Below are 27,629 nucleotides of genomic sequence, written 5' to 3' on the forward strand. Positions count from 1 at the left end.
CTGGTTTGAGGACACCACTCTCACACCGACATCCAGTCACGCACCGCCAGCACGCACACACACACACACACACAAATATATTGACGTTAGTGGGATTCGAACCCACCACTTGGGACTTGAGTTTTACTCAAATAAGCTTCATAGTATATATACTGATTTTATTAAATTTCTTTACCGGCGTTTTTGAACAAGAAACATCAAGTGTTTCTTGTTTCACACACACAGCCAAGTATCCATACAGTATAACACAAACACAGCTTTCAGGGAAAAAAGAGAGTTCAAATTTAATTTTCATTTTCACGCAGCTTAATAGCTTCCATTAAAGGGTACATAAATCCCTGCAGTGAAGTCATGTGAGTCACATTCACATAATCCTATCAAATGCCTTCGGTGTTTAGACAATTAAAACTTGCATAAATCGAATGAATGAATAACAATAAAAGCAGGTCAAAAGATCTTTATTTTTGTTATACTAACCTTCGAAAATATATACATGTATATATATACTAGATGAATACCCGCTTCGCCGGGTACGGCTTTGCCGGGAAGAAGTCGAGCTGAATACTCGGCTAAGCCGGCACACCGCACGAAGGAAGGGAGATAAACGCGCAAAACACTGGAGAAGAGTAATACCCAGCTTCGCCGGGACAGTGACCTTCTAAAAATAGTATAACGGGAATATGGATTGAGCGTTGTCGACAGTGACCTTCTAAAAATAGAAACGGAAATATGGATTGACGCCACACGAAGGAAGGGAGATAAACGCTGAAAACACTGGAGAAGATAAGGAAGAGTTACTGGGAATGGATCCAGAGAAAACCCAAAATCGGTTCAGCGCCGCACCACGGTCCGATTGTGTGAGGAGACAATCCGCAAAATTAATTCTTTGAAAATTGCTCGCTTTTTACGTTGGGCACCTAGGATGTTCCCGTTCGGTGAGCGTTCAAATGGAAGGGTGTTTGTACTGTGTGTAAAAGCCTGACAGTATCTGTGATGGTTTACGGGAGGCTTACTGTGCCTTTATAAATGTGCTCCTATGAACTACATTTGAAGCGGCTGACAATATTATCTACAATGAATTGACAACAAAAATTCTAAGGCCATACTATTTGCCACGGTGTTAGATCTACGTTATGCAAGTTGAAATTATGAATGTTCTTGCGTTATGTTTCAGAATACAAGTACAAAAAATAAATTAATCAACTGCAAATCACGCTACTGCTAAAACAAAAACAAACAAGTCGCGAAGGCGAAAATACAACATTTAGTCAAGTAGCTGTCGAACTCACAGAATGAAACTGAACGCAATGCCATTTTTCAGCAAGACCGTATACTCGTAGCATCGTCAGTCCACCGCTCATGGCAAAGGCAGTGAAATTGACAAGAAGAGCGGGGTAGTAGTTGCGCTAAGAAGGATAGCACGCTTTTCTGTACCTCTCTTTGTTTTAACTTTCTGAGCGTGTTTTTAATCCAAACATATCATATCTATATGTTTTTGGAATCAGGAACCGACAAGGAATAAGATGAAAGTGTTTTTAAATTGATTTCGACAATTTAATTTTGATAATAATTTTTATATATTTAATTTTCAGAGCTTGTTTTTAATCCAAATATAACATATTTATATGTTTTTGGAATCAGAAAATGATGGAGGATAAGATGAACGTAAATTTGGATCGTTTTATAAATTTTTATTTTTTTTTACAATTTTCAGATTTTTAATGACCAAAGTCATTAATCAATTGTTAAGCCACCAAGCTGAAATGCAATACCGAAGTCCGGGCTTCGTCGAAGATTACTTGACCAAAATTTCAACCAATTTGGTTGAAAAATGAGGGCGTGACAGTGCCGCCTCAACTTTCACGAAAAGCCGGATATGACGTCATCAAAGACATTTATCAAAAAAATGAAAAAAACGTTCGGGGATTTCATACCCAGGAACTCTCATGTCAAATTTCATAAAGATCGGTCTAGTAGTTTAGTCTGAATCGCTCTACACACACACACAGACAGACACACACACACACACACACACACACACGCACACACGCACGCACACACGCACATACACCACGACCCTCGTCTCGATTCCCCCCTCTACGTTAAAACATTTAGTCAAAACTTGACTAAATGTAACAAACGAAGAAAAATGAAAAATACACACACAAGTTGAAAGCAGTTCAGCTGTTGTTCATATTTTCCAATGGAAAATAATAATGGTGAAAGGAAAAGCTTTAAAGCTTTTCAACAAAAAAAACAATAATTAAATATATCTTCACACAATAAAGCAATATAGAAAGAAAGGCCAACTAAATAAGATTGCGAGAATAAAATTGAAATGATTATATTCATGGGTAATCAATACAGCTGAGCTGGGTAGATTTGACAGGTATAGCTGACAAAGATCACAAAGCTTGCTCATAGAGCAGGCAAGTCAATTGCTGTACAATTTCTTGTTACACCTTCAACATTGTTTGCAGCTGCAGTTTAGGCCAACACACACACACACACACACACACACAAGCATGTACACAATGCGCAGGTATTATTTGACTGTAGCTGTACCTACCATATAGTTGATATAACACAAATATGCTGAAACTAGCAACAAAATAAACATGGATAGTCAACACCTCATATTCATCAAATCAAAACAAAACAAAAGAAATCAAACAACAACAAATAACCATGACAAAGCAGAAACAGAACCAGGGAAAATAAAAGCACAACCAATCTGTTTCTCTGTGTAAATGTTCACGAAAAGACAACTGTATATTTTTATCTGCATTATGAACGTTTTGAGGTTACCCTTTTCACTCTGAGCAAAATACAAACCAAAATAAAAACACAACCGAGCTTTCTGAGTTCATGACCATGGATGAACAAAATTACACTCACAACTAAGACAGTCGGACCAAAAAAATTTCTTTGTCATAAAGACTGATATTTAGCGCAACAGACATCTTTTTTCCCACAGATATGTTGCAAGCTTTTCATCCATCCTCTAACAAGAACAAATTACTTTGTATCCTACTCGGTTTAGGAACATTATTTGGGTTAGCATTATCTTACCACAAAAAGTCGGTAATCTCCAATGCTAAATCTGTGAGACAGAAATGCTATTTCGCTTTGTCACACCACAAAGTGTTACTGTTGTTGCTCTTCTGTTTCGCATCTTTACTAAGACACTGACAGTAGAACAAAGAAAAAACAGGGACAATCAGGCAAGGATTTGGCACAAAAAAGATTCTTTACCAATGAAGAAGTGCACGCACAATGTCACAGATAGTTGGTTCTACCTACCTCTACACAACTACCACAGCTGTCCTCAATCCTAAGGTTATTTTTCTGCAATGAAATTGAGACACAGCCGTTTCTGCTTAATCACATCTCCTGTACAAAATTTACCTTTAGTGTACAGTGAACTGTAAAGCAATTGCATTTGAAGATCACAGTAGGAGAAAACATAAAAGCTCAGGGACATAACAACACAGAATAAAGCAACTATGTTCATTTAAAAATCATTTCTTTGACTGCAAAGTGTATTTTGTTTCTTGTTCTTTTACAGTGCACAATCACCATTGTTGTGCATTCATAATTTCACACTTGTATTCTTTAAATGTCAACCAATACAGCACTAGATTAGAACCAACATGCAACTGCTTGCAAAGAATCTTTCTTTCTTTATTTGGTGTTGAACGTCGTTTTCAACCACGAAGGTTATACTTGCAAAGAATAATAGTACAATGTATATCAAGAGGGAAGCATACAATTACTCTACAAGCACCAGAGAAAATGCAAGAAACATCCTTCTACTGAAAAAGTAAACCAATGTTTATCAGTGACATGTTCTATTCCCTGAAATAAAGAACTGCCCATGTAGTTAAGCCTGAAATTAGTTAGGCAAAGTCGACTCCAGAAACCTACTTCACGACGCTCGCTGCACAAAGCTTTAGCACAGTCAATTTCGGGCTCAATTTAAGGACCGCCTTTAAGAAGGAGGGCCTTACACAGCAGGTACCAAAAACATCATACAAGGTGTATCAATTATTCAATAACCAACACTGCAGACATATTCACCTGAGTTCTCACAGTAGTTTCTGGATGCTGGAGGGAAAAGAGGTATTGGGTAAATCTAGGGAAATGGTCAGTGTCACAACTATCTCTCAAACTCAAACAATCCCTAATACTAATAGACGATTTGATTTTGGGAAATAACAGTTGGGTTTGTATGGGTTGTGGAACAGTGACCTTTTCTTGCAAAACCTCGTACAAATATTAGATTGGCAAGTATTGGTTGACATTTAAAGAATACAATCTGTAGCGAGGGGTGTGAAGAACACATGGGCATGCTTGGACGTGCTTCGGACAGACCCCTCGCTAGTGATGGGCCCCTCTAATGTTTGTATGAGGTTTTGCAAGAAAAGGTCTCTCTTCTACAACCCATACAAACCCGACAGTTATTTTCATAATTCCTCTACTAATGCCACATGCAAATGGGACGACGGCAAACTGGCACACCACATGATAAATACATGAATCAATGCACAATTCAGACTAACCCCCAAATTAATACACTTCAGCCCATGGTAACAACTCTTACTCCATGTGTTCTGGGTGGTCTCTCAAGCAGTCAATAAAGAGTGACGGATCCATTTCTCGTTTACAGATCTTGTGCACAGCAACAAACAATGGAAACCTGCAGAAATACAAACAAAACTAGAATCAGACAAATGCAGCGGAACATTATGCTGACAAGTTCTGCAGATCAATGTGTTAGTCCATTTACTACTGTTACTTATAAACCAAGAAAAGACCAAACGATGTCTGTTTTTGAAAGAACATTTAGACAAGGCAAATCCTTTCATCAAACGATCTACTGCACACATTCACACACACACACACACACACACACACACACACACACACAACCAGCCCTCATTCTCTGTTCAACTTTTCTCCCTGTCCCTGACTCTATCTCTCTGTCTCTCACACACACACACACACACACACACACACACACACACACACACACACACACACACACACACACGCATAAATAATTAAATCTTTAATGACATTTTTATGTCTTGTCATTTTATCATGCACATTTGTATGGTAGCCTAAGCCACTCCTTCCCACTCCTTCCTTACCTTTTCAACATGTCTCTCTTTTCCAGCATGTCATGAATCTCCTTGGCAACCAGAGGTCCCTGGAAGCTCTGACCTTTCAGGATCTCCTTCTCAAGTTCTCTGATTGTCTGGAACAGAAACATTCATTCTTAGTCACAGGAGAGAACATTTCTCAGTTGGGACAGAAAGTCAAAGAAGAGAAAACACAAACTATGCTCTCATGCTTTTATAGATAAAATTAGTTTACAAACACTTGAAATGTGTCAAACCCTCCGTTAGACGAGTTTTTGAGACTTCCTGAACTGTAAATGAGCAAGAAGATCAAGAGGAGCTGACAGCTAGAATAAAAGCCATGTGGTCTGCAGTGGCACAGTTGTTTCCCTTCTTTATCAAGCCACAAGTCTCCATTTTTACATAAACTTACATAAACAGTTTTTACATATACCTAGCATACAGTGCAGCAATAACAAATCAATGGCAGTCTGGTTCAACAAAAATAGTAAGCGGTTGTTAAATGTGTTTGATCCCTACACTGCCGCAACAGTTTCTTTTCATGTGCAAGGTGCTGGTCCCAGCTGTGTCAGCAAACCCACAGCCTTCTTCATCTGTTGACTTGGGGGTCATGCCAATACGTCCCAGTACCATTGTGTCCCAGTACCATTGCGTCCAAAAAAAATGCCGTCTCATTGCGTCCCATTAAGCAATCCCATTGGGTCCCAAAACCATTGGGTCCCAGTGCCATTGCGTCCCGTACCATTGCGTCCCAACAAAATTGCGTGTTGATAGATCCCAAGAAAATTACATCTCGATACGTTCCATAAAGGAATCCTATTACGTCCCCGTACCATTACGTCCCAACACAATTGTTACTTGAGCAATGCTTGAACGCTGCGGTGGGCAGTGTGTGTGTGTCTGTGTGTCTGTGTGTGTGTGTGTGGCATGGATATTGTACGACAGAGTAGGTCAGCGAAAGGATGAAAATGAACAGTGGATTTTATAAGTACGGAGTATCTTACCTTATATTATCCGAGTAATTTCAAGCTTCAAGATAAATTTATTACAAAACGTACTTTTATTACAAAACGTGTCGCTACACTGCTACAGTAACATCTCAGAAATTAAATTCACTAGTATTGGGACCTAATGGTACGGGGACGCAATGACACGTAATTGTATTGGGACGCAATGGTACTGGGGCGCAATGGTACTGGGACCCAATGGTATTGGGACGCAATGGTACTGGGGCGCAATGGTACTGGGACGTAATGGTACTGGGACGTAATGGTACTGGGACGCAATGGTATTGGGACGTACTGACATGTTCCCTTGACTTGCCTCCCCTCCAGCACACACACACAGTTATCACATGAACCACTGACTTTTTTAGAGCTAACAACGGCCTCTCCCAGCATTCTGTTGCGTCCACCATGACACGTTGCTACCAGGTCAGCAATACCACAGCTCTCAAAAAATGTCTCCATTTTGCACTGGGAACCTGTCAAAACACAAATTACATTATGAAGTGATACACATTTCAAGGCCACTAATGAATAAATAAGATAACTTAAATACTGACATGTATACCCATCCTATTTATGTTTACGTCAGCATGAGTCTTTGACTTAACACACTGACTGTCATCTGGTGAACAACCTTTCTCTCCTACAGAAGATAAGACGACACAATTTTTGCACCCTTTCCAAACTGTTTAAGTATATATGTGTGTTGAAATGCAGTGATAGTCTGCGTCTGAGACCTGAAAATCTGGGGTACTCTATATTCCCATAAACAAATCTTTCCTGGTCTTGATACTTGATTGTGCAACACTCGCAGGCTGTCAACAAATAACAAAACAAGAATAGCAACATAAAAAAAAACCAGCCCAACAACAGTGTGTGTGCGCGTGTTGATACATGCCTGTGTGAAACAGAGTAAGGACCGAGTAAGTAGAAGAAAGCCCCACCAGCCATGAAGACTTCAATAAACTTCATCATCTCCATCAGGCCCAGCCTAATGACCGCGGCCTTGGTGTTGTCGCCGTACTTCATCCCGTCCACAATGCCTGCGCCTATGCCAACCACGTTCTGTACACACACACAGCATTCAATACTCATGTACACATGCAGAGACTTTTTTGTTTGTTTGTTTGTTTGCTTAACGCCCAGCCGACCACGAAGGGCCATATCAGGGCGGTGCTGCTTTGACATATAACGTGCGCCACACACAAGACAGAAGTCGCAGCACAGGCTTCATGTCTCACCCAGTCACATTATTCTGACACCGGACCAACCAGTCCTAGCACTAACCCCATTATGCCAGACGCCAGGCGGAGCAGCCACTAGATTGCCAATTTTAAAGTCTCAGGTATGACCCGGCCGTGGTTCGAACCCACGACCTCCCGATCACGGGGCGGACGCCTTACCACTAGGCCAACCGTGCCGGTCCATGCAGAGACTGTGCCAGGTGCTTTGCAAACTGGTTTGACCCAAAAGTGCAAAGACTGACTCCAACAACAAGCAGTCACGCAACCAATCAAGCTAAGGTCAAGTAACGCTGCTACTACTTCACTCAGCAATGGTAAAAAGTGTCAAATGCAATCAAAAACTGGTACGGCTGTCCAGCTGGTGATTTTTCTTCTTGCATGTTCAATTTTTAACTGGATTAACTTCTGCACATTTCTGGATAACATAAACACTGCACACCCAAATAGAAATACAGATCATTACACTGTTCTTCCAATCCTTCTACTAACCCGAAAGTCAGAACTGAGATCTTGTCTCTATTTTACTTTTAGTGCTTCTCTGAATTTTTGCACAAACAGCCAAAGCAAATAATTTCTTCATCAAGAACTTCCCTTATATTCTAATAAAACATACATCGACTTCTTTTGAAATGATTCCCATAATTTGTGGTCACATACGCACTTAATGGACTGCATGCAGAGCACATAACTACGACACCCACCTTCAAGGCTCCACAGCACTCCACAGTGCAGGCATCCTCCACCACAGTACAGCGAAAGTACGGCGCTTCAAACAATGTCTTCAGCATCTGACCCATCTCTTCATTCTTACAACCTGCAATCAACATATAAAACACAAGTAGAAATCCAGAAACAGATAGACTGCTAAAGTTCTAAAATTCAGAATCAAAAAACAGTTAAATAATAAAACAAAATAGGGCGGGGATATAGCTCAGTCGGTAGCGCGATGGATTTGTATCCAGTTGGCCGCTGTCAGCGTGAGTTCGTCCCCACGTTCGGCGAGAGATTTATTTCTCAGAGTCAACTTTGTGTGCAGACTCTCCTCGGTGTCCGAACACCCCCGTGTGTACACACGCAAGCACAAGACCAAGTGCGCACGAAAAAGATCCTGTAATCCATGTCAGAGTTCGGTGGGTTATAGAAACACGAAAATACCCAGCATGCTTCCTCCGAAAGCGGCGTATGGCTGCCTAAATGGCGGGGTAAAAACGGTCATACACGTAAAAGCCGTGGGAGTTTCAGCCCATGAACGAACAAACAATAAAATAAAATTAAACGTTCCAATAACCTGCTATTCTTGTTTATTGATTACAAGTTTCCTAGATTATTTTAGCTCTAAATGTGTCAGTATTAACAAGCTGAACAGGTCAGATTGACAATCTAACAGCAGTTGTTTGGGGAGAGCAGGTGAAAAAACTGACGAAAAACCGGAGCAGCACAAGTCACTTGTGTTTTAGACTTGGTTTGACTAGCTCTTTCAACCAAGTGACCAGTTTCACGGGTGGGGAACTGTTCTGCACCATGCTCGTTTGGAGCGACGTGTTCCAGTTGTAGTTAGTCGCTATTTTTACATTTGTGACCCTTTTCTTGGAATCAGTCTTAACTCGCAACCCGCACAGTGAGCTACACACGAATAACAGTGCAGGGGGTCAACCTGGGTGATATTGAGATTTGGTGTGCAATGAAGTCTTCAAACATTTATCTATCGTTTGGTATCGGTTTTTTTAATCAAAGGTGATTGTAAGTGGGTGAAATAATTAATTATAGTTAATTATAGTTATCAATTATGATCATAAACACGCCCAAATCGACCCATCTTTGAGCAAACAGAAATACCCTTAACCCTTGCAGTTCTAACCCCTACATATCGCATTTGTACAGAACCGGCTGCGCTTGGCCTTTCGCGGGCTGTGCTTTCCGTGTGTGTATGACACACGCTGAGCGAGCCAGCCTCAGAAAACGTGATGTAAACAATCGTTTGATTCTAACCAATTAGGAGCGAGGATCCTCCAACTACACAGTCAATCAGATAGCACTTTGCTCCAGCTTTAGCCTCTAGGTGGTTTCCAAGCAAGGGTACACGCTACCCCATTGGATGAGAACTGTCACGTGGTAGCTTCTTCCGGGCAAAGCGAAACATGCATGGTTGCGTTCATTGAAAAAGAAACATGGATAAAAATGTACGAATTGGTTTAAACATAAGTTTATCTTAACAAAGGTTACAATCATGACATGTATACAAAGTTCACAGAAACAGCAACAAGCTAGAAGCTTATAGTGGTGTTCCTGCATGACAGTACAACATAAGGCGGTAACGGCTGAACAATTTGTCTAAATAAACCAAATCTATTAATAACGTAATAAACGTTGCATAATGATTATAAAGAAAGACAGTAAAAGGAAGGATGGGGGGGGGGGGAGAAGAAGATGAATAACAGAAGAGGGATGGGTAGGAGATGTGCAGAAGTTAAAGTTGTTGTCCGGCTTGTAGAGCATTTATTCTGGTTTGCCCAAAGCGGCCTGAATGTTCAATGAACGAGTGTACGGTGGAAAAAATGTTCCTGTTCAAATCTAAAGAATACTGTCTGTCTCCGTTTCTTTCTTTCTTTATTTGGTGTTTAACGTCGTTTTCAACCACGAAGGTTATATCGCGACGGGGAAAGGGGGGAGATGGGATAGAGCCACTTGTCAATTGTTTCTTGTTCACAAAAGCACTAATCAAAAATTTGATCCAGGGGCTTGCAACATAGTACAATATATTACCTTACTGGGAGAATGCAAGTTTCCAGTACAAAGGACTTAACATTTCTTACATACTGCTTGACTAAAATCTTTACAAAAATTGACTATATTCTATACAAGAAACACTTAACAAGGGTAAAAGGAGAAACAGAATCCGTTAGTCGCCTCTTACGACATGCTGGGGAGCATCGGGTAAATTCTTCCCCCTAACCCGCGGGGGGTCTGTCTCCGTTTAAAAGGTGGGGGAGGTGAATTGTGTGGTTAGGGAGGGTATGTATAGTTTCTTGACGTGCTTCGCGATAATTTGGACAATCGAGTATGAAGTGTTTTACGGATGTAGTTCAGGTAATATGCCTGCTGCTGATCAGACAGAACTGAGTGAGTTGATTACAGAGTATTTCGTTTCCAATTCGTTGGATGATTCTCTGAGTGATGATTGTGAATCTGAGTGTGAAATGTCGGAGAGGGAGGAGGAAGAAAGTGATGGAGAAATCGACGCTCCCTTGGTGAATGTAGAAAGTATTCAAGGTGCAGGACTTTGTGACACTGACATGGATGTGGACACTCTGCCTGGTGACCAGGGATTACTGGGCCTTGCCAGAGTTCGATCTTGCAAGGCCAATGGCCACGGATGCAAGCAGATCAAAGTGCCGTCACCAGCAGCAGGGGACACACGTCTTGGTTGCATCACTCAGTTTTCACCTGAGGCTAAAGGATATCAACAATACTTGCAGGAGACTTTGATATATACATTTGTAGCCATTTCTAACCACATTATATGTCAAATTCAAAGTATTGGATACTTTTTAGCCATTGTGTGACGTTCGCTCCTGTATGTTTGTTTGGTTTGGGTTTTTTGGAGGGTGGGGTGGGGGGGGGGGGGGGTGCACGATCACTTAAAATCAACACATCATTACACTTATGGATTAAAATGTGCAGAGATGCATCCCCAAACTTTTGGCAAAAAATCAAGAAGATTGGGTAATTCTAAGACCATGTTGCTAAGGACAAAGTGTGGGAGTAGTGTACAGAAACTTCTAAGTCTGTTTTCTCAGAAAGGCTCGTGATGGAGGTGTTGACTCCAACCCGCCATAACTTCTAACATTTTTGAGTTACAACAATCATTCTGGTATCAAAATAATCAGCAAAGATTGTAGTTTTTGGAAATATAATAATCTCAAATCCTTCAAAATCTACCTTAACCCTTTTCGCTGCCAATCAAAACTTACGTATGTGCATTCCTGATTGCCAGGGAATTTTGGAGTTCGGGGTGTAATAATTCACAAAAAATTCTAGCTCCAAACTGGCAGTAGGTAGGTAAGTAAAACCTATGTTATTTTTAAAGGAAATTGAACCAAGAATCTGTTTTTAGTGTCTAAACATGGAAATAATAATTAGTTTGGCTTATAATGATGTTCAAATATGAACTTTTGAAAAATCAGTCCGGCGCATCTTCCGGTGCCTGTGGATCAAACACAGGTGGCTGTTTTGTTTGCTCGAAGAAAGGATCATAATCACTGTCATCTACCTATTTCCAACGAATCGTCCGAAAGAAGATCTCCCCCTTCCCCTGTCAGTATCCATAATCGTTTGCACCGCCTGTAGCGTCAGTCCGGCTTTGTTTTTCCCTACTACGGCCCGGTCGACTGTCACCGTTAGCCATTTTGACGAGTAGAACCTTCTCTCCCCTTCCCTGCTGCCAAGGCCGAAAATAGCCTTCAGACGCAAAACTGCGTCACCATGTATGTTTATTCATGAGAATGAGGTATCCTACCAAGCCATTGGCTGGTATTTGTGTGTCAGCAGTGACGTAGCCTTTCTGGAAAATTCCTGAACTAAGCTGAAGGGTTTACCCGTCACGTAGGCATTGCGGATGCACTGGCACATGACGGGTATACCCGTCATAAGGCAGTCAAGGGGTTAAGACTGATTTGGTGGTGCGGGGTCACATTTAGGCAAGTTTTGACTAAATGTTTTAACATAGAGGGGGAATCGAGACGAGGGTCGTGGTGTGTGTGTGTGTGTGTGTGTGTGTGTGTGTGTGTGTGTGTGTGTGTGTGTGTGTGTGTGTGTGCATGCCGATGTGGCATGCATTCACCTACTTTTTGTTGTAATTACGTTTGCTCAAGCCATTGCACGATGTAAAAAGAAGTAAACCGTGTTTTTATTGTGGCACCTTGTTGTGACCCGTTTTGTGGAGCGTTAATATTTTTACGTGAGATTCACGTGCTCCTTGTTCAGTTGTTGTGACCTGGTTTTGGTCGGAGCGTCACAAACTGCGTCGTTTAGTTCTAGAACACCGTGAGATTCACGTGCTCTTTTCCGTGTTTTGATTTTGGGGTGAGCCCTGCGAATCTGCGTTGCAAGTTTTAGAATACGTGTGACTCACGTGTTTTTAGCTTTGTGATGTCAGCTAGTTCCTTGGTCTTCTTTCTGTTAAATATACCGTTTTAAGTTTTGAGCATGCACGGAGTGCGTGATCGGTTACTGATTGGTTGTAAAATAGTAGTTTCACCCGATTCTGTCTTAGGAATGTTGTTGGTTGGTCAATCCGGTGACCTTTGACTTTTGAATAACTATTCCATGTTAGGTTTTTGTTTCCATAAATACCACTGCTTGACTCCTGTCTCGTCAGTTGGTCTGAGGGTTTTAGGAAGTGTTTGGTTTTGATCTGTAAACGTATGAAGGTTAACAAGTGAACCAATGGAGTGTTTCTTATGTTTTAACGTCAACGTAATGTTCTTGGAGACAGTTGTTTCTCAAGTGTGAATCGTTTTGTGCCCTTCGTTTGAGAGGCAACACGTTTTTGGTACTGCTGGTCAACCCACACAGCGCATAAGGTAATTTTGTTGTTACTTGTTTGTGTTGTGTTTTGGTCGCCATTTTGTAATGACTTTGTGAGTTGTTTATGTATAACGTGAGTTGAAAGTCTGACTTGTTGTAGTGTTTCTTTATTGTGTGTTCAACTGTTCTAGTGTTGTGAACGTACAGCAATGTTTTGTAGATGCTAGAAAGTCGCTAATGTTTATAATGATAACTTGTGTTTTCTGTGGTTAACGAAGTTCGAAGTGAAACGTTTTCTCCGACTTTTTCAGCCTTACGTTAAAAGAATTTAGGTAAAAGAGCTTGCGGTCTGTGGTGATCGTTTTGTAAACGGGCTTATTTCTTGTAACGTTATTGAGGGAAAGTGGATGAGTAAATATCTTGTTTGTGACTTTGATTAACGCAGGAACGTTGTCGTTAGACTTTTTTGGTATGACACTGACAGTTTGCTTTGTATTCCTGGCCTGAAGAGTCAACGTTTTGTATTTTTCTGAAAGTAGCCATTTTGGTTTTAAACGTATGTATGCTAAGTTTCTTGAGTACTCTTTAATTCTTTATTGTTGTTGAAGGACCGTCTAACCAACGAGTGTTTGGTATTTGTAACTTTCTTGTCTGTTTGTCTTCGCCTGTCTTGTGATTTATTTTTCTTGTTTTTACTTCTCGTGTCTTGTTAATGCTTTTGATACTTTTGCCATGTCTAATAATTTGTTTTCTTTTCTCTTTTTCTTTCTGTTCATAAGTTTTTTACCGCAATACGTAGTACTGTAAATATATATATGCATTACTGATATCTAATATCAGATGTAAAACAAATAAACCAGTACTTTTGCGCGTTATCGCTTGTAACCTGTGTTTGTCATTTCGTATGAACAATATGTAGTACCAGCCTCGCACACGAAGGCGCGCACAGTGTGTGTGTGTGTGTGTGTGTGTGTGTTTCTGTGCGTGTGTGTCTGTGCGTGTGTGTGTGTAGAGCGATTCAGAGTAAACTACAGGACCGATCTTTATGAAATTTTACATGAGAGTTCCTAGGTATGATATCCCCAGACTTTTTTTCATTTTTGGGATAAACGTCTTTGATGACGTCATATCCGGCTTTTGTAAAAGTTGAGGCGGCACTGTCACACCCTCATTTTTCAATAAAATTGATTGACATTTTGGCCATGTAATCTTCGACGAAGGCCGGACTTTGGTATTGCATTTCAGCTTGGAGGTTTAAAAATTAATTAATGACTTTGGTCATTAAAAATCCAAAAATTGTAATTAAAATAATTTTTTTATAAAACGATCCAAAATTACGTTCATCCTATTCTTCATCATTTTCTGATTCCAAAAACATATAAATATGTTATATTCGGATTAAAAACAAGCTCTGAAAATTAAAAATATAAAAATTATGATTAAAATAAAATTTACGAAATCGATTTAAAAACAATTTCATCTTATTCCTTGTCAGTTCCTGATTCCAAAAACATATAGATATGAAATGTTTGGATTAAAAACACGCTCAGAAAGTTAAAGCGAAGAAAAGCGTGCTATGCGGCACAGCGCAACCGCGCTAAACAGGCTCGTCAATTTCACTGCCTTTTGTACGGACTACGGTCATTGTGAAACAAGAAGAGCAAACGCTCGATCGAGTCACTTTCGCAGTTCTGAATATTATATGAGGCATCAGATGGACAGGAAGAAATTGCTATTCACAACACAATGAGTCACGTTCACATAAAATTTGAGCCCGGTCACTTTTATAGTTTCCGAGAAAAGCCCAACGTTAAGTTGTGTGTTGCCGAACAGAAAAGGCTAGTTATCTCCCTTGTTTTTCTGATAACGTTCGTAAAAGGCTACAGATGTAAATACTTTGATGTAAAGAATAATCCTACAAAGTTTCAATCACATCCGATGAACTTTGTCAAAGATATAAAATGTCTAATTTTTCCTTTGACGCTGACCTGTGACCTTGAAAAAGGTCAAAGGTCAACGAAACCATCGTTAAAGTGTAGAGGTCATTGGAGGTCACGACTAAACAAAATATGAGCCCAATCGCTTTGATAGTTTCCGAGAAAAGTCCAACGTTAAGGTGGTGTCTACGGACGGCCGGCCGGACGGCCGGCCGGACAGACTAACACTGACCGATTACATAGAGTCACTTTTTCTCAAGTGACTCAAAAATGCAGTGCGTTCAGTTTCATTCTGTGAGTTCCACAGCTTGACTAAATATAGTAATTTTGCCTTACGCGACTTGTTTCATTTGCTCTGGATCGCGCGCGAAGATAGGTTGGTCAGTCAGACCCTTCTCACAATATCTAGCGCATCGCGTCACAGAATGGCTGGACCACATTTAAATGTTATAGAAATGATGTTCGAGATGCCTGTGCTCGTAAATCAAGTTTTAATCATGGCAAGCATAACTACAGCACAAAATATCTACCTGTAGACCTGACTAGCAGCCAGTTTCATTTTTGGTACAGTGGAACCCCCTTTTACAACCCCTGATTTAAGACTCCGTCCCCTTTAAGACCCTGTTTTCTCAGATTTTCTGTTCATAACCTGTGTAAATGTACTCCCATTTTATGACTCCCTCTTTTTCAAGACCAATTTTCTCTAATATTTTGAGGTCTCAAAAGGGAGGTCCACAATATGTCAAACTTCAACTGGTGTCAAACTTCAACTGCTAAAAAGGCAGAAATGACCAGTCCCTGCTTACCGATGGTGGATTCACAGAACATTTCATTGGCCACCTCCCCAGCCAGGTTTGCTCCCATCATCACCGCACAGGGAATCTTGTGCAGGTTCTCCGAGATGATCTCCGATATCAACTTGATGCCGTGATCTGTGATGGCAAAACCCTGCACACACAAACACACACACACACATTGTATCATACAAAATCATATCAAGCATCAAATCAAATCAAATCAAATCAAATTTTATTTTACGAGGGTTGTGGCATAAGCAATATAAACGAGCTTCTTTTCAACCAGCCCTCGCCCAGAGAGGGACTATTCTAATCTTAAATACATATGTACATAAAACAATTGCAAAAGATAAGCATGACAGTAAAAAAAAAAAATTTAAAAAAAAGGCAGAAAAACTATTCACATGACTATATACACGTTGTAGGATATACATACATTCTTGCGTTATGAAACACTGATGCTTTATTGACAGATATGATCAATATGAAAATAATCAGAACGAAGTCTTCCATCACTGTGACTTTTCGTAATTAGACATTAAATGTAATGAGAGGTGTTTTTTGAAAGTATTGAGACTTGCTGGGACTCGAACTGATTCCGGGAGAGAATTCCACAAAACGCTGCCAGAATAAGCTAAACTTGATTTAAAGAGATCTATCCGCGGAATGGGGACGTTGAATTTTCGGCTTGGTTTGGCTTTAAATTTTGTAATGAAAGCACTCGGTGCATGGCCGGAAAGGATTTTGTGAAGGAGTACGCCTTTATTTGATTTAAATCTTTCTTTTAAGGGCAAAATCTTAAGTTTTTTATAATCGTCGAAAACAAGACTGGATTGTTTTAATAGAACTGATTTTAGGGCTCGTCTGTGTAGACTATACAGTGGTTTTAAAATGTTTGCACTGGCTGAGTCCCAGATGGTCGAACAATAATCCGTGATGGTTTGTATGTATGCATTATAAAATAATAACCTTGAGTGTGGATCAAGAAAGTGTTTTATTCTGTTCAACAAATATATTTTCCTCGACATGGTTTTACACAACGATCTAACATGATGGGTCCAAGATATTATTATCGATATTTACTCCCAAAACTTTGTGATCTCCTACTTCCGCTATTGCATCGTTGCCAATTAATAAGGAATGAGGATTATTCTTGATGTTTTGTCTTTTTTGCCTTGTTGTAATTAACATGTATTTGGTCTTTTGGGGGTGAAGACTCATGTGGTTATATTCCGTCCAATTAATGAGATCATCTACACTGTTCTGCAATGATAAATAAACTTTGTCTAGTTTTTTATCAGAAGTGTGTATGGTCGTATCATCAGCAAATAGTTCACAATCATCATTAACACTAAAAGGAAGATCGTTAATATGTACAGAGAGAAAAGAAGTGGCCCAAGGATAGAACCCTGGGGGACTCCATATAACACCGGTCTTTTACTTGACATAGTGGAATTCACGCAGACGGATTGCTCTCGTCCGGCTAAGAAAGATGAGAGGAGGCATAGGGTTTGGGGTGACAATCTATACTCAGCTAATTTTCTTAAAAGTAACTTATGATTAATGACGTCGAATGCTTTTGCAAAATCGACGAATAGGACACCACAGAGTTCATTATTATTAATGTTGCTAAGCAAGTTTTCAAGAAGCTTTATTAATGCTGTGTGGCACGAATGATTTTCTCTGAAGCCTGACTGATTTGAATGAATAAGGTCGTATTTCTTCAAATGAGCGGCCAAGTGTGTATATATGTGTTTTTCAAGTGGTTTGGATAAAACAGGAAGAATCAAGATTGGTCTGTAATTGGCGGGGTCAGAAGAATTGCCTGATTTGAATAGCGGGATTACTTTTGCCTCCTTTAATTTGGCGGGAAAGTCAGATTTGTCCAGGCACAAGTTGTAAACGTATGTCAGAGATTCTGCAATAAAAGGGGCAGACAATTTCAAAATTTTCCCATCAAGATTATCTAGACCATGAGTACCAGTTTGTTTTATAAGCATGTACATGTATGCACACACACACACACACACACACACACACACACACACACACACACACACATGTGCACACACATGATAGTTTGATACATATGCACACACACACACACACGCACATTAACACACACACACACATAAGCACACATGATACATATGTACACACACACATACACTTTCCTTCCATCACAAGGAGTAGGGGAAGCAACAAGTGTTCATTAATGCCCAATAGGCATTACAAGTGAGCTCCCTTCCAACAATCAGCTGCCAGCGCTAGCCACCAAATCCCAACAGCAGCTAGGGTTCATTTCATGCACTCTACAATTCAAACTGTTTTAGTGACAGTAGCATTCTTGAAAAAAAGACACCTTATTGTGAGATTGCACTAAAACCCTTGGTCTATTTGCACTCTGCTTTAAAGGATGAAATTATTCTCTCAGCTTCCCTGTTCTGGGGTAAAAATAAAATAAATTCATCCCATTCATTATTCATGTTGCTAACAAAACAAAACAAATCCTGCTACAGGGGCGGACGAGGGGGGGGTTTCTGGGGTTTCCGGAAACCCCCCCCCCAGCCAAAAAATAAAAATATTTTTGTGTGTTTTTTTGGGTTGAGTTTCAATTTTGTGGGTATTAATCAGTGACAAAATCTGCTGCCTGGAACTGGTAATGATCATCCTCAGAATGCACCAGCTTGCACCATTTTGCATCCTTTTTTTCAAAATTTTCCGGGGGGGCATGCCCCCGGACCCCCCTAGCAAGCTAGGCGCTTCGCGCCGTCGGCTCGGCGCTTTGCGCCTTCACACCCATGTCTTCACAATATACTTTTGGAATCCCCCCCCATAAAATGAACTGATCCGCCCCTGTGCTATCCTCATACTTTGTTTTCTGGTACCCGTATAACAACAAAAAGCCTAAAACTTCATCACAAAACCAAACCTTGATGAGAGAGATGGCAACGGCATCTTTCTTCATGTGTGCCTCCATGGTTTTACACGTTTTATCCACAAACTGGTGCGGCAACACAAAGACCAGGATGTCGGCATTCTTGCAGGCTGCTGTCAAGTCAGGAATGGCCACCTGTAAATCACACGTTTTAGTCAAGGATAAGGATAAGATTTCATACTTGGGTTCTTTATCATGCGCATGAGTGCACACAGGGGTGTTTAGACACCTGGAAAAGTCAATCAATCAATCAATAGAATTTATTTCCAAAATGCAAAAGCACATGATTTTGTTTTGAATGTTGCAGTAAGTCTGCACAAAGTTGAATCTGGGAAATAAATCACTTGCCGAACATGGGGATCGAACGCACGCCGATAGCGACATCTGGTTTATAAGCCAGCTACGCTACCAAATGAGCTATTCCCCCCCCCCCCCCCCCCCCCCCATTTTCATTTCTCCTGTACATTTCACATGTATTCATGTAAACCAAAACTTTTTTCAGCAGCCATGTTCACAATCACTAGAATACTGAGGCAGAACCAGACAGTAGAAATGGCTTAACTGATGCTGGGATAAAAGGGTTACCCATTACTTCTGGCAGTTACATCCACAAACAAGTCAGCATTTTACTTTTTAGAAATTAAAGCCCATACAAATGTAAACCATGTGATATCAACAAATCAATTTGTATGAATTCACTGTCCTATGCAAGTATAGCACACTGGAACAAAAGTAAATGAGACATACTAATCATCAACTGACCCCTCATTTCTTTGATGACATAGCTACCCATGCAGATCCAGATAGCAATCAGATATTTAAGAATGAACTTAAATGGGTTGCAAGCTTTTGAAACTACTTAAGTACTTTGTTCTTCATTTTCTGCATACATAAGTGCCCACACATTATGCATACACACACACACACATATGCGTGCGCTTGCAGAGAGAAAGAAAGAGACGAGACTACACTTACCACGTTAGTGGGTAGTTTTACTCCCGGCAGATATTTGACGTTTTCATGATCAGTGTTGACAATTTCTGTGAGGTTGCGTCCGTCGACTTGCTCCTCAAACATCCACATGAGAACTTTTTCTTCAAACAAACTGCTGTTCTTCACACTGTTGCCAATGATCTTAGCTATGGCCGAACCCCTAGATGAACAAAACCATGATCAGAATTCATCAATCCAAGACAAAATAAACCAGTAGTTTGTCGTATTATGTCATTCAAGTTGTGGTCATTTGAAATTAAACTGGACCCATTCAATTCATCAGCTTTTTCCTACATGTGTTAAGTACTCATTATAATTATTGGTTTGCTTAGTTTTACTAGTTTCCCTGGATACACGGCTGCTTTCAGATATATATTCAAAGTACAGCAATTGATCTCTTGAATGTACAAGTACAACAACCTTTAATATATAAACACACTTGACGCAGGACAAGTTCTGAAGGGCTACATGTCAATACGTCCCAATACCATTACGTCCCTGTACCATTACGTCCCAGTACCATTACGTCCCAGTACCATTGCGTCCCAGTACCATTGCGTCCTAATACCATTGGGTCCCAGTACCATTGCGTCCCAGTACCTTTAGGTCCCAATACAATTACGTGCCATTGCGTCCCCGTACCATTAGGTCCCAATACTAGTGAATTTAATTTCTGAGATGTTACTGTAGCAGTGTAGCGACACGTTTTGTTATAAAAGTGCATTTTGTAATAAATTTATTACAAATCGTGTTCGGATTACACAATTTTTATAACAAAACGCGTTCAACACGATTTGTAATAAAAATTGTGTAAGCCGAACACGATTTGTAATAAATTTATTACAAAACGCACTTTTATTACAAAACGTGTCGGTACATAGCAGTATTTCACAAATAAAAAGAAAATAAAAAGATGTGTACTGGTGATGTCGGACAAACATGTGGACGGACATTGACCAAAAAAATGTATCGATAGGTTCCAGATGACACAAGAAGCAAAAGCGATATGTTTTCAATTTGCATGAAAATAAATTTATTTCACCACTTTAAAGCACTCAAAACGTATCCAATATCAAACTTACATGAAATGAATGAATCAGACATCTTATAGGAATTGGCCAGTTATCATGACAAGTTTTTAGCTAAACATCTCAACTCAATAGATCAGTCTCGTCACATCAGATTTGACACAATTCATTCTTAGTCTTCCTGGGTGCATAAGAATATAGACCCCCCGCGGGTTAGGGGGAGTCCCATATTGGTTGGGACGAGAAAGAATTTGCCCGATGCTCCCCAGCATGTCGGGGGAGGCGACTAACGGATTCTGTTTCTCCTTTTGCCCTTGTTGGGTGTTTCTTGTGTAGAATATAGTCAATGTTTGTAAGGATTTTGGTCAAGCAGTGTGTAGGAAATGTTGGGTCCTTTGTACTGGAAACTTGCATTCTCCCAGTAGGGTAATGTATTGTACTACGTTGCAGGCCCCTGGAACAAATTTTTGATTGGTGCTTTTGTGAACAAGAAACAATTGACAACTGGCTCTACCCCATCTCCCCCCTTTCCCCGTCGTGATATAGCCTTCGTGGTTGAAAACGACGTTAAACACCAAATAAAGAAAGATAAGAATATAGAACAATAAACTTAACATTCATTATTATCACAAAATTTGTGATTGACATTAATCTTTTTCAACTTATTAAGGTCATTAAAACATTCATTATTGTTGCAACATTGTGAATCCTTTTCAACTATCTAACGTAAAGAAAACAATCGTTATCGTGACATGCTTGAAATTTTCTTCGCTTACATATCTTATTGATCTTCAGACTTTTGTCCCGTGATTTCAGTTGAAAGAAGAAACAATCCTTCTTCACTTATATTGAAGACTGCTGTATTTAGCTTCAGAACAAAACACAACTTTTAGTAAGCATGTCATGCTCAATAGCAAGCAAGTGCAATATCTTTCAATATCCTTCAATTCCCTGAAAAACAAGAAGAGCAAACGCTCGATCGAGTCACTTTCGCAGTTCTGAATATTATATGAGGCATCAGATGGACAGGAAGAAATTGCTATTCACAACACAATGAGTCACGTTCACATAAAATTTGAGCCCGGTCACTTTTATAGTTTCCGAGAAAAGCCCAACGTTAAGTTGTGTGTTGCCGAACAGAAAAGGCTAGTTATCTCCCTTGTTTTTCTGATAACGTTCGTAAAAGGCTACAGATGTAAATACTTTGATGTAAAGAATAATCCTACAAAGTTTCAATCACATCCGATGAACTTTGTCAAAGATATAAAATGTCTAATTTTTCCTTTGACGCTGACCTGTGACCTTGAAAAAGGTCAAAGGTCAACGAAACCATCGTTAAAGTGTAGAGGTCATTGGAGGTCACGACTAAACAAAATATGAGCCCGATCGCTTTGATAGTTTCCGAGAAAAGTCCAACGTTAAGGTGGTGTCTACGGACGGCCGGCCGGACAGACTAACACTGACCGATTACATAGAGTCACTTTTTCTCAAGTGACTCAAAAACTCTCTTTCTCAGATATTTGCTTTGTGACAGAGACAACACAGAATGTTACAAACATGAAAGGGGTACACTGCTTGAAGTCATGTGCATTCAGCCAACAGTTATTACTGCCAGTCCTCTCTCTCTCTTACACGCACACACACACACTTTTGTTCTGTGAAACAATGAAACACTGAATACCTACAAATAATAATAGACAGACCTGTTTACCCTAAACCTGAGGCAAGAGTACTTTTTCAAAAAGTTGGTGTACTTTGCAAGCAAAGCCATATGGGCCAGGCAAAACGTACGTGGGCCGTGGGTGCAAACGTGTTTGTGTAAGAATAGCATGTCTTGTGAACATCTTCAGAATTTACCTCCTTCCGATACAACAGGGATAAAACAATTTTATTTACCTGTCAGTTTATAACATTATAACCAGTGTCTTCCAAGCAGATTGATAATGAAAAGATGAAGTTCGTGAAATAACATCTGCGGTTGACAGTGGCATGTTCATTTTTACAATCATCTCAGAAAACATTGCTTCAGCACGGACTACAGCCTTTTCTTCTGGCAGGATTTGCTTTGCGGGAATGAACTTAATAATTCTTTGGCAGCTTTCAGCGGATTTCTTTGCAGCAACCTTGTCCATGTGAGTTTTGGAACTGCAGTGTCGTTCGATGTCATATTTCCCAGCATGGACAACGGAGAAATCTGATTTACAATACTTGCAGTGTGCATGACTTTTTCCCATAGTAGACTCCACAATTCCTGGCTCTTTCTTATATTTCTCCAAGAAAATCTGCTGCTTCTGCTGTTTAGACTTGGTACAGTCATCCGAAACTGTCACATTTTACCGCTTCATTTTGCCACGATTGTCCAGACGATCGCACGTGCCAACAACTGAACAAGGTTTCCACAGCTGAAGACTCTTTCTTTCTTTCTTTATTTGGTGTTTAACGTCGTTTTCAACCATTCAAGGTTATATCGCGACGGGGAAAGGGGGGAGATGGGATAGGGGAAAGGGGGGAGATGGGATAGAGCCACTTGTTAATTGTTTCTTGTTCACAAAAGCACTAATCAAAAAATTGCTCCAGGGGCTTGCAACGTAGTGCAATATATGACCTTACTGGGAGAATGCAAGTTTCCAGTACAAAGGACTTAACATTTCTTACATACTGCTTGACTAAAATCTTTACAAAAATTGACTATATTCTATACAAGAAACACTTAACAAGGGTAACAAGAAGAGCAAACGCTCGATCGAGTCACTTTCGCAGTTCTGAATATTATATGAGGCATCAGATGGACAGGAAGAAATTGCTATTCACAACACAATGAGTCACGTTCACATAAAATTTGAGCCCGGTCACTTTTATAGTTTCCGAGAAAAGCCCAACGTTAAGTTGTGTGTTGCCGAACAGAAAAGGCTAGTTATCTCCCTTGTTTTTCTGATAACGTTCGTAAAAGGCTACAGATGTAAATACTTTGATGTAAAGAATAATCCTACAAAGTTTCAATCACATCCGATGAACTTTGTCAAAGATATAAAATGTCTAATTTTTCCTTTGACGCTGACCTGTGACCTTGAAAAAGGTCAAAGGTCAACGAAACCATCGTTAAAGTGTAGAGGTCATTGGAGGTCACGACTAAACAAAATATGAGCCCGATCGCTTTGATAGTTTCCGAGAAAAGTCCAACGTTAAGGTGGTGTCTACGGACGGCCGGCCGGACGGCCGGCCGGACAGACTAACACTGACCGATTACATAGAGTCACTTTTTCTCAAGTGACTCAAAAATCATTCAAAAGGGTGATCTGTTAAAGGTATTGCGGAAAGAATGAAAATTGTCTGACCAACGAAATATCTCATAAATCAATGTGTTTAACAGATTGTGTGTATGTCTATTTATCCCAGCGAAGCTGGAGGTATCCCGTGAACGCTATACTGTAATCGACGTGAGAAATGTGCATACTGAATAATACATGATAAAGAAGGATTCTTTGTGCCCGGCTACGTGCTACAGTTGGAGATGGAAGTTCACCAAAAATTGGGACCATACTAACAAAAATACGGTGGGTGCAATAGTCGCCCCCATTTTTTCAGCAAACGCCACCCAAGGCCGTTTTGGACAGGTAGAAATTCCGTAGTTTCCAAGTCTATGGATAAAGCTCGCGTAAGAAGAATACGTCACGGTCGAAAGACTTTGACGTCAATTTAATGCATCATGACGTCATGTCTCCCTGAAGTCTTTCTCTCTCGCGCAGTGTGTGTGTTTGTGTTCAATTTGTGCACATGTGTTAGTGTTACTGTTTGTGTGTGTGTGTGTGTGTGTGTGTGTGTGTGTGTGTGTGTGTGTGTATTCATTTTGTGCACATGTGTTAGTGTGTGTGTATGTGTGTGTGTGTGTGTGTGTGTGCGCGCGTGCATGAGTCTGTACTCAGAGAGAGAGAGAAAGAGTGTGTGTGTGTGTGAATGTGTGTGTGCGTGAGTTTGTGTGTATGTTTGTGTGTGTATGAGTGTGTATATGTGTTTGTTTGTAAAGGTGTGTGTGTCCGTCTGTCTATGTATGTCAAGAAGGGCCATAATTATCAGGGCGGTGCTGCTTTCAATCAATCAATCAATGAGGCTTATATCGCGCATATTCCGTGGGTACAGTTCTAGGCGCTCAGCAGTGATGCCGTGTGAGATGAAATTTTATACGGCCAGTAATTGCAGCCATTTCGGCGCATATTTACCTTTGAGATATAACGTGCGCCACACACAAGGCAGAAGTCGCAGCACAGGCTTCATGTCTCACCCAGTCACATTATTCTGACACCGGACCAACCAGTCCTAGCATGCACTAAACCCATAATGCCAGACGCCAGGCGAAGCAGCCACTAGATAGCCAATTTTAAAGTCTTAGGTATGCCCCGGCCTGGGTTCTAACCCACGACCTCCCGATCACGGAGCGGACGCCTTATGTGTTTTGTGTGTATGAGATTTGTGTGAGTCAATGTCTGTGTGTCTGTGTGCGTGCGTACATGCGTGTGTATGTACATGTGTGTGTGTGTGTGTGTTTGTGTGGGTCTGTTTGTATAAGAGAGAAAGAGAGAGCGTGGGTGGGTTTGTGCTTAAGTGTATGTGTGTTTATTTGTAAAGGTGTGTATGTCCGTCTGTCTATAGTGTGCGTATGGGGGGGTGTTTTTTGTGTATGAAGTGTGTGTGAGTGAGTGAGTGTGTACGTGTGGACGTGTGTAACTTGGTGTGTGTGTGTGTTCGTGTGTGTGTGTGTCATGTGTGTTTGAGAGAGAGAGAGAGAGAGAGAGAGAGAGAGAGAGAGAGAGAGAGAGAGAGAGAGAGAGAGAGAGAGAGAGAGGTTTGTCTTTCGCTGGGGTATGCAGTGCCTTGGCGTTGCACATCTACTTAATTTATTTATTTATCTCTTCTCCATCCTTAATCACTGCTCACACCCACCCATCCCTTCTCTCCCCTAGTCTGACCACGATGATCACGTACCCCATCCCCCCTTCCGCGGCCCACACCTCACTGTGCCCACCTCACTGTGCCCACCTCACCTCCCCATTCACCCTCCCCCCCCACATACACACACACACACACACACACTGCCCACCGCAGCGTTCAAGCATTACTCAAGTAACAATTGTGTTGGGATGTAATGGTACGGGGACGTAATGGTATTCCTTTATGGGACGTATCGAGATGCAATTTTCTTGGGACCTATCGACACGCAATTTTGTTGGGACGCAATGGTACGGGACGCAATGGCACTGGGACCCAATGGTATTGGGACCCAGTGGGATTGCTTAATGAGACGCAATGAGACGGCATTTTTTTGGGACGCAATGGTACTGGGACACAATGGTACTGGGACGTATTGGCATGACCCCGTTCTGAAGTATAAAAATTCAATCTAACTTTGAAACAGAAAACTTGTTTAACTGGTTGCTTGATCGTTCTGCAGAGTAAGGTCCAAAGTTTGAACAAAACAAACACACGAAAACACCACCCTGGTGATCATGTTTGTGCAGTGAGGTATGGAGGTAAAACGTTTACTGTTTGATCCTTCCACTGCGTTGTAATCGATCTAACAACAACTGCCATGCTTGCGTGTCAGAGTACTCGGCGACAGAGAATGTAACCTCAGCAGTAACATGAGTGCCGCAATGACAAGTTTTCAACTTTCATTTTTGTGAAAACTGGATCAAGACAAACTGCATGAAAATTGAAGTCCACATTCGCAATCGAAAACTCAGTCGTAAAAAAGAGGTAATCTTGAACTTTAGCGTGTTAAAGTCTCCAAATTTGTAGAACCTGCACTTGTAATCATAACAAGTAATTTTAGATCCCTTTGAAGTTACGGAATGAACTCCGATGAACTGTACGAATGCATTTTATTTACATGGGTCAAAGAAGGAATTATCCGTATGATCGGACAAGGGAGACAACTCTTTCGTGTAAATGATGTCCCATGGTTGACAACGTACGCCATTTTCGTCGATTGAACAACCAAATTAATTAATTATGCTTAAGTTTGAAGCTCAATCCGTCAATTAATTTCACGACAAATGTTCTTTGGCTTGCTTACATGGACTTGTATCAAAAATAAGTAAAGAATGTCACTGGATTCTGAGCTATAAATTTAACACGCTAAAGTTCAAGATTACCAATGCACTTACCAGTTACCGGACCCAACGATGCATACTGATTTTTTTGCCATATTTGACTGCGAACTGTACCACTGGCGTCCTTGTAAGCAGAATATCGGTTCCGGTGATGAAGCAAGGGAGGCTACTCTGCAAAAGGTGAACTGAATGTCCTTGGACTTGGCAAGCTCAATGCCACACTGCCACAGGCGCCCAACTCTCTCTCTCTCTCTCTCTCTCTCTCTCTCTCTCTCTCATTTGAATATTATACGTTATTTGCGTTTAGTTTGACCAAAATATGACATTTTACACAGATCGAGACAGTCATTGTTCTCCGAGACCGCGCTAGCGGTCGAGGTGAACAATGACTGTCGAGATCTGTGTAAAATGTCATATTTTGGTCAAACACGCAAATAACATTTATGTATCGATCGAATTCCTTTCAGGTACTTATGACTTTGTTGTTGTTTTGACGATTGAACGAGCACACACACACATGCATGCAATCCACATGTATGCAATCAAACACATAAGCTTCATATTTGGGCGTTTCAGGTTGACCGAAACTTCAAAGGAACTACAAAACACACGTCATGTACTCACTTTGTTGTTGTTTTGACATTGAACAGCACACACACATGCAATCAAACACATGACGTTTATTTTTTATTTTTTAGTTCCTTTGAAGTTTCGGTCAACCTGAAAAGCCAAATTATAAAGTTTTGTCGGCCTCTGACGTCACATGACTCAAAGAAGGGAAATCCAATCTCCAATCGATACATAATATTATGTTACACATCGGAAACAATTGTATTTTAACGAAGTACTACTTGGCCCGAACAAGTGGTGGTGAACGATTTGAATGGTGGTGCCAACGGGTGAATGGC

General features: G+C 40.6%; 1 protein-coding gene across 1 annotated transcript; it reads right to left on the minus strand.

The window, feature by feature from the left end:
* Positions 1-258: 258 nt before the first annotated feature.
* On the minus strand, positions 259-26,920 carry LOC138947646 (glycerol-3-phosphate dehydrogenase [NAD(+)], cytoplasmic-like). The gene is made up of 10 exons (XM_070319154.1): positions 26,776-26,920; positions 19,569-19,746; positions 18,588-18,728; positions 15,665-15,806; positions 8,097-8,209; positions 7,096-7,216; positions 6,512-6,627; positions 5,154-5,260; positions 4,604-4,699; positions 259-4,107 (listed from the first exon to the last, which is right to left on the minus strand). Exons 1-10 carry the CDS (start codon positions 26,814-26,816, stop codon positions 4,089-4,091), a joined length of 1,074 nt encoding a protein of 357 aa, XP_070175255.1. The 5' UTR covers positions 26,817-26,920; the 3' UTR covers positions 259-4,088.
* Positions 26,921-27,629: the final 709 nt, after the last annotated feature.

Source organism: Littorina saxatilis, linkage group LG14 (genome assembly GCF_037325665.1).
Source record: "Littorina saxatilis isolate snail1 linkage group LG14, US_GU_Lsax_2.0, whole genome shotgun sequence".
Classification (NCBI taxonomy): domain Eukaryota; kingdom Metazoa; phylum Mollusca; class Gastropoda; order Littorinimorpha; family Littorinidae; genus Littorina; species Littorina saxatilis.

What these genes read in the sequence shown, in the direction of transcription:
- LOC138947646 (XM_070319154.1), bottom strand. Translation starts at nt 26,816, where the DNA reads ATGGCAAAAAAATCAGTATGCATCGTTGGGTCCGGTAACTG. An exon ending in TTGCCATCTCTCTCATCAAG is followed by an intron (nt 15,807 to 18,587) that starts GTTTGGTTTTGT and finishes TTGTGTGTGCAG; the next exon opens with GGTTTTGCCATCACAGATCA. An exon ending in AAGAGAGACATGTTGAAAAG is followed by an intron (nt 4,700 to 5,153) that starts GTAAGGAAGGAG and finishes GTATTTCTGCAG; the next exon opens with GTTTCCATTGTTTGTTGCTG.